Source organism: Phoca vitulina, unplaced genomic scaffold (genome assembly GCF_004348235.1).
Source record: "Phoca vitulina isolate PV1807 unplaced genomic scaffold, GSC_HSeal_1.0 scaffold413, whole genome shotgun sequence".
Classification (NCBI taxonomy): Eukaryota; Metazoa; Chordata; class Mammalia; order Carnivora; family Phocidae; genus Phoca; species Phoca vitulina.
Genome location: NW_022590100.1, coordinates 17823 through 25849, shown reverse-complemented (window position 1 = coordinate 25849; position 8027 = coordinate 17823). Strand labels below are relative to the sequence as shown.

The window sequence follows — 8027 nt, the reverse complement described above, 5'->3', positions numbered from 1 at the left end:
GGACATCCCGTGGGGAGCGCGCAGGGGCCGTGCCCGCGCCCCGGGCGGCCGATTTGTAACCGGCTTTTAGAAGTTCCCGCGACGTGTCTCTCCTCGCCTTTCCCCGAGTGCCCGCTTTGCACACACCCTCTTTATCCGGGGGCCGTGGGAGCGCGGGCTCGCTCGGGCCGATCTGGGGAGAAGCCGTGAGTCCTGGGATGCAGTGAGGGTCCCTGCGGAAGGGCGGGTGGAGGGACGGCGGGACAGCCAGGGCCCTGCTGGACGTGGTGGAGGGTTGGGGCCCATCTGGGGAGGGCGGCCAGCTGCGAGGCTGAGCATGGTCAGGGCGGTTCCACAGCCCACGCGGCTGGGTTCCTGGATGCCATCCAGGGAGGAGGGTTCGATGCCTGGGGTGGGGTTGGGGGGGACGTGGAAGCTTTCTAGGAACGAGTGGTGGGGAGCAGTAGCCTTGCTTGAGCGCTTCCTCTGTGCCAGGCCAGGCAGCTGCCGTTGGCTTCCACGCAGTTGGATCCACCACAGGAAATTTTATGGAATCGATGCTATGATTATTTTCATGTTACAGACAGAAGCACTGGGTGTCAGGGTCACAAAGCGAGCAGGTTATCGCACGTGGATGGGTCTGCTCCTGAAGTTCAGGTTACCATCAAGATAAAGGATGATAAGGTCACAATGTACATTTGGGATGACTAGGTAGGAAGATTATGAGTATTTTTTAACTTGTGCCGCTGCAGAGAAGAGGACAGGTTCATGAGGTATCTGGGCAAATACAGAGAGAGGATCTGTAGCATAAGGTGGGTACCGATACTGAGACCTGCATGTGACCATGTCTGTGACCTCAGACATCACACTAAGAACATTTGGACGATTTGAGACATGAGTGTTGCAGAGATCTGTTCATTCCAACCTTCTCACCATTTCCCTCTGGTATTTACTGTGTGACCTGGGATAAGTCATTCGGTGCTCCTGAGCCTCCAACCTCGGTCCCCTCCTCTGTACTCAGGACATCGTACTAGTCCCCACGTCCTCGCTCTGGGTGAGGGCTACGTGACCTGCCATATGCGGGAGACTTTGAACAGCACGTGGACACAGTGCCATGAACGTGATCAGTGTCCTTGGTTACTCATGCGGACCAGATGGCTGGTGGCCCGCCCTGAGGCAGTGTATCGTTCTCATGAGAAAGCCACTTGACATGCCATCGCAGGACGAGGGTCAGGCTGATGTCGGCTGAAGTACACAGCCCTTGAGGGGAGAAGAATGGAGGGTTGTGGATCTGTAGCCTTTGGAAGCAAGGCTCTAACTACCTAAGATGCCCGTGGCCGCAGGTGACCAAGGGTGACTCAGAGCCACATGGACTTTCAGGGTGACTCACCAGAGTTGTCAGTATTGCTCCCCATTTCCTCTGTGGCCTGTGTATCTAGAAAAACAGAAGACAGCCCACATGAGACTGGGAGTGGGGTGTCACGCCAGCACGTGGGTGGTGGGTCCTCCTTAAGGCAGGTGTTCTCAGCCTTGGTGAAATTCTAGAGCCAAGCTGCTCGAGAGAACGTCCTGCACTGATGGCTGGGGGGCATGTGAAATGTAGCAAGGACCAGAATTGTGTACTTTAGTCACTTTGGACTTGAATGTCCCCGTGGCTCGAGTGGCTACCCTCTTGGACAGCACAGTGCTCGAGGGCCTGGGGATGGGCTTGGACATGCTATGAACCTTTTGGAAACTGGCCGCAGAATTGGATGTGTCCGTGTACTTTTCTAGGAGGTGAGTCCATGGCTTTGCCCTCAGCGTCTCCAACCCACCGAAGGCTCAGGCTCTGCTGCGCTAGGGCTCTAGTGAAAAGTGAGCGAGTGAAGGGAGGTGAGCTTGGCCTGGGGTAACCACTGCTGTTCCCCCTTTCTGCTTTTGTCCTGTCCTCAGCTGTGGGTGGCTCCCCCTGACTGGAATCTGAGACTTGGGGCCCCAGAGCCATCGCACCCCGCCAGAAGGGGGCCGTGGCCGTGGCCGTGGCTTGTGCGATCCAGGCCTCGCTGAAGATGGGCTCCGGGTTTCAAGAGTCTGATGCGGACTGAGGCCTTCCGCCCGCGCTCCAGGCAGCTCCAGCATGAAGAAGCAGCCGGGCCTCGCCGGGCTTTCCACAGACTCTGGGAGCTTTGTGTCCACGGCTGGAGCCAAACACGCGCTCCCAGGACCCAGTCCTGGAGCTGCTGGTGTCGGAGCCGTTCTCAGCATCCTGCCCACGGAGACAGAGAGCTCGGTGGGGCCGCTGGGCCGGCAGCACAGAGCAAGGTCGTGTCCGTGAGAGAGGACTTCTGCCCAGAAGCCGGGCTACCAGAGCCGAGGGTGGGCGTTGCCCTTGGCGTCTTGGGGGTGAGACCCCGGGAAGGAGCGGAGGCCCCTGGCGCTGGGTCAGACGTTTGTCTCCGTGTCCTGTTCGGCCCCAGGATCTCGGCCCGGTCCTTTCTATTTGTCTTCTGCTCGGATCAGTGTATGGCTTGCTTCTCCGGGTATCAGACCCAGTCCCCTCCTATAACAAATAGTCTGTCGTGTCCCTTTAAATACATTGGAATGGAATTCATAGGGAGCACAGCCTACCCACATCCATCCTCCAATAACATCAATATCGTGCTATGCGGGGTGCTGGCCAGATCTGGCCACGGCCTGTGTGTGTACACCCCGCGAGCTGGAGCAGATTTAACCTGTTAAAGGTTTGCTTTTTTATTATTTTTTTTGAGATTGATTTATTTATTTGAGGGGCGCCTGAGTGGCTCAATGGGTGAAGCATCTGCCTTTGGCTCAGGTCATGATCTCGGAGTTCCGGGATGGAGCCCCTGTCAGGCTCCCCCTTCACTGGGGAGTCTGCTTCTCCCTCTGCCTCTCCCCATCTTGTGCTCTCAATCTCTTTCTTCTCAAATAAATAAACAGAATCTTTAAGAAAATGTTTTGAAAAAAAAATTTATTTATTTATTTGAGAGAGAGAGAATGAGCACGAGCAGGAGGGGCAGGGGAGAGAGAATCTCAGGCCGACTCTGCGCTAAGCGCAGAGCCTGATGTGGGCCTTGATCTCAGGATCATGAGATCAGGATCTGAATCAAAACCAGGAGTTGGATGCTTAACTGACTGCACCACCCTGGTGCCCCCAAAGGGTTGCTTTTTTAAAACAAGGATGAAAGACAGTAAGATACAGACTGAATGTGGCCCACAAAGCCTAAAATGTTTCCTGTCTGATTCTAAGAAAATGTTGCCGGGGCGCCTGGGTGGCTCAGTTGGTTAAGCGACTGCCTTCGGCTCAGGTCATGATCCTGGAGTCCTGGGATCGAGTCCCGCATCGGGCTCCCTGCTCAGCTCTGCTTCTCCCTCTGACCCTCCCCCCTCTCATGCTCTCTCTATCTCATTCTCTCTCTCAAATAAATAAATAAAAAATCTTATAAAAAAAAAAGAAAATGTTGCCAACCCGAGTCAAGGGGAGCCAGGGAAGGATATAAAGGAAAGGGAATGTAGTTTGTCATCATGGAGTGCCATGTGAACACACACGTTGGGGCTCAACTGCACTGGAAGACCTCACGAGGTTGTCATGTGCTCGCGCCTGTGCAGAGAGAAAGTGACAGCCACCGGTACGGCTGCTCTGTGATTTTCCAAAGTGGCCACACGTGTCAGTAAATCTGAGCAATAGAGTGGTTGCTTGATTTCCAAAGGCGGGCTTTCCTAGAAGTATCAAGCCGTGCTAAATCATGCAGAAATATCTTGTGTCTGTACGAGCCCCAGGGTGAGGTTGACAGGTTCTTTCTCCCTAGATGCCAGTTTGCGGGGGCACCCCAGAGTTGGTGGGGACCCGGAGCAGTTCCGCACCGGGAATGATACCCACTGCTGTCTGCGCCCGCCGGGTTCTGACAGCCACCTGCCATCGTGCCGCATCCGCCTTGGCTGGCGGCGCCAGGGCCCCCTGCTCGGAAGCCCCTGTCACAGGGCAGAACCTCGGGCAGAGGGGAGAAGGGGCTTCGGCACTGGGTGTTGATAGGGCTCTGCAGGGAGCCCGCCCGAAGCAGGGTCTTCCAGAGTTTCCTGCCGCCTCCCCCCGACCCCCCAGGATAGAGTGAATTTATGGTGCGCCCTTCCTTTCTCTGTCTCCTGGGTTTGGCTTGCTCTGTAGGATTTTATCTGCCTGTGGCCTAATCGTGGCGCTGCCCAGTGTGGTAGCCACCAGCCCAGCGTGGCTCTTGAGCTCTAGAAATGTGGCTCGTCCCAACTGAGATGTGCTCCAAGTGTAAGATGCTCATGACATTCAGAAGCCTGAGTACGAAAGATAAAGTAGGTGAGCTGTCTCGTGAATACTTGCTCATAGTGGTCCCATTCTGAAAGTGTGGTATCTCAGCCGTACTGGGTGGAATCACGCGTGTCGTCAGGACTGACTTCACCAGTGTCTTCTTTTTTTCTATGCGGGTCCTGGCAAATGAAAACGACGTGGGTGGCTCCCGCCCATTGTTGGCACCGGGCAGTGCTGGTGTAGCCTGGAGAGTGACGGGTTGTGCCGTTTCCCCCAGATCGATAGGCAGGAAATGCTGTTGGAGGAGCTGGTACCAGTGGGACCGGCGCACGTACCACCAAACGTCCACCTGGAGTCGCCCCCACTGCAAGTGATGGGACCCGCCCCGGACGCCCCCGTGGCAGAGGCCTGGATGCCCCAGGCGGGGCTGCCGGAGCTGGGCTACGGTGCTGCCGAGGATTGCCGGCCCTTCCTGGACCCTGGTAAGGCAAGGGGTTGACTTCCTTTCTGCGGTTCGTAGTTTGAGAGCTGGAGAGCTCCCCAGCTTTGGGGGTGGGTTAGAAACACCGAGTACTGGATGGAAGCGGACCACTGCGATAAAGGGGAGGAGGAGGGATCCCTCTCTGGGAACGAAGCGCGGGACATCACATGGGATTCAAAACCCCTTCAGCTAATGACCCCGCTCAGGAACATTTTGACGAAGAATGTTACGCAGGAAACCCTGGGGAGTATGGATACTCTGGATAAGGCTGATTTTGCCAGCACATTTTAATTAATGGGATCTGTGATGTTGTGGGTTCCTCAGTTGCTCTTATGGCCTAAGAGCCTCGTTCAGATTGGTACTGTATGAATATACTCGCTTCAGATCCTTGAAGACGATTTAATCACGTACCAGAGTATAAAGCTAATACTTAGCTCATTCGATCAGAACCTACGAGAGCATTTCTCCAAGTGTAGCAAGCAGCCTCTGTGTATCAGGGTCACCTGGGGTGCATTTTCTCAAGCTCTCTGGGTGGGACCCGTATGCACTACAGTCTGAGAACCTCTGCTGCAGACCCTCCTAGAGTTTATATTAGAAGGAGAAGGTCCAGGCAGAGAAAGGCAGCTGGACTTCAAAGCTCTTGTGTCCCTGCGTTTCCCTTCCCTTTGGGGATTCTCCCATAGTGCTACCAATAATTCCTGTCTCTACCCAACACCACTCTGCTCTCCCTGCCCCCATGAACTTTGGCCCAAGTGTGGCCAGAAACCTCCTTTCTAACTCTCTCAGGCACCGCTTCAACATGTTGGCATTTTTAAGACACTGAAATGCTGAGAAAACAAAGAGACATAAAAAATGAACATACCGAGAATAGTCCGAGTTACAAAACGTTAGTATCTGGTCGATCCATAACCAGCCCAGTGCCTGGGCTTTGAAACCATGTCCCTTTCCACATCTGAACGTTTATTCATTCGACCACGAGCACGTATTAAGAACTAGGCACTGATTAAAGAAAAAGAAAAAAAGAACTAGGCACTGCTCCGATATGTAAATAGGACTGTAGGTCCTGTACGTGGTGTAAGTAGGACTGGCAAATGCTATGGGGGTCTATAGGAGGGCTGCCTGACCAGCTCAGGGCAGACAGGGAAGTTGTCCTGGAGGAAGGGAAACCTACGCGGTGAGTTGGAGTAAGCGGCTGGCTGGGGGAAATGGGGAGGGGAGAGGGCTCTGGGCAGAATGCTCAGCATGTGTGCTGAGAGGAGCACAGAGGAGCTTGAGCGGCCCTCAAGAGGCTGGAGAGAGAAGCAGCGTCCTGGGTCACGAACAACTTTGGGAACCATTTGGGAGGTCGTTGCAATCACCACAGGCGAGAGGATGATTTTCTAAACTAGGATCGTGTTGATGACGATGGAGTGAAAAAAGTGGGACCAATTCAAAAGCTCAGTGGCCTGTGTAAAATTCAGGACTTGGTGCTCGGCTGGGCTTCGGGTGATAGAGAAGAGAGCGTTGAGAACAGCATCCAGGTTTCTGGCTCGTGAACTGGGTAGAACACAAGAAGAGAGTCAGATTTGGGGGGGCGGGGGTCAAAGTGACTTTCGATTTGAACGTGAGGAATTTGAGAGGCTTATGGGTCTCCAGGTCGCCAATGTGGAATCAGAGCTCAGGAGAGAGATTGGGGTTTGGGATAGAGGTGTGCAAGCCAAAGGCTTAGAGAAGGTGACAGAAGCTTCTAAGATGGTCGAGGTCTTTGGGGGATTGTGTAGAATAAGAAAGCACGAGGTCCTCTTGGCACAGCCTGGGAGAGAACATGTCAGAAATGACTATTTTATGTGGATTCAAAGCTCTCTCAAACTTGCAGTGACTTTGTCTGGCTTCCCTGCTTTCCAGGGCCCTCTCTGGCCACCTGAGAACATCTCCTAGACACTCTGACCCATTTGCTCTTGAAGCTAACAGATGATTCTCCCTCCGGTGCTTACCTCTGGCTTCCCCCCCCCCCCATCTCTTCTGGTTTCTGTTCGGAGTGCCACCTCTCTTCTCCAGGTCCCTGGCCCACTATGGGGGAGGCACAGGCGGGATTCCACGCTCTCCTTGGAGGCAATGGCTTGGTCCTTGCACACCCAACACTAGGACTGTACGCTGTCTATGCAGTGCCATAACTCCCATAGAATTCAACTGCTACCATTACGGTGGGCTGCTTGGCGACAACTTTGTGCCCCTTTCTACAGTTAATCAGTTTGTCCAGGTCCCGTATTCTGTAGCTTACTCTAACGAGTCCTGGGGATGTAGAAGACATGGACTCTGTCTCGTTTTTAATTGAGGTGAGAGAGGGGGGCGCGTGGCTGGCTCATGCAGATGGGAGAACATGTGGCTCTTGATCTCAGGGTTGTGAGTTCGAGCCCCGCGTTTGGTGTAGAGCCTACTTAAAAAAAAATAGCGGTGACAGAGGAAAAACCCACAAGTACGTATGTGTATCTATTATGGTCAAAGCCAAACTATATAAAATATTGTTATTTATATTCCAGTCTTTGCCTGACCTACATCTCTGGTCTGTCGTCAAGGTATGTAAAATCTGGGGTCTGTGTATATGCCTGCGACCAGGGGCAGAACCTAGCCAGTCATATTTAAATATAAATCTTTCTGCATGTGCATCCCCATTCCCCATGCTAATTTGCTCCTCTTAGCAACAGCGCCAAGTACCAAGATCACATACGATGCCCAGCAGCAATATTGTTCTTGGCTGTAATACTTTGCTCTCTAGAGCACAGGAAGGTCCAGTATATTCAACAAGATATAGGATGAATTCAACAAATAAAATACACCTAGTGGCAACAAAGGCAACGACCCCTCTCTCATCGCTGTTTAAGGTGATATAATATGCTTCATCCCACTGACTGGGAGGTCCTCATGTCTACCTCCCGATCACCAAAATCCCATCCTTCTTACCGCTTGGAGAAGGTCTGAGAGATCTGGGGACGGAGCAAGGAAAAAGATATGACCAGGAGGTGGCAGTAGTGAGCACAAGGTTTGTGGCATCGGTGGGGTTTGCTTGCTGGAGAAGTCCGGAGTCCCAAAGGAAGGACAAGGGAACTCCCCAGGGAGTAAGGGCTCACAGAGGGGACTTGTGTCTATCATGATCTTATAGCCCAGTAGCACAGCGGGCAGTTGATGGGCCAGAGAATTCTGAAGGGCTGCAGAGGCGTGGGGTTATAGAAAGACTGATGAATCCCAGACCTGTACCTCTGAAATAAATAATACATTCTATGTTTAAAAAAAAAAAAGAAGATAGCAGGAGGG

At 53.2% G+C, this 8027-nt stretch overlaps 1 protein-coding gene across 3 annotated transcripts in view; it reads left to right on the top strand.

The window, feature by feature from the left end:
* Positions 1-4294: 4294 nt before the first annotated feature.
* The window catches only part of LOC116629228 (zinc finger protein 449-like), a 7784-nt gene continuing 4051 nt past the window's right edge, over positions 4295-8027 (top strand). For 2 of the 3 annotated variants that reach the window (XR_004298719.1, XR_004298718.1), the window contains exons 1-2: positions 4295-4737; positions 7256-7291. Coding sequence is in view for 1 of the 3 variants with exons in the window: in XM_032399533.1 (XP_032255424.1) it covers positions 4548-4737 (190 nt within the window). In the remaining 2 variants the exon portion in view is untranslated. The remainder of the gene's footprint in view (positions 4738-7255; positions 7292-8027) is intronic. The other variant, XM_032399533.1, reaches the window with a different exon arrangement.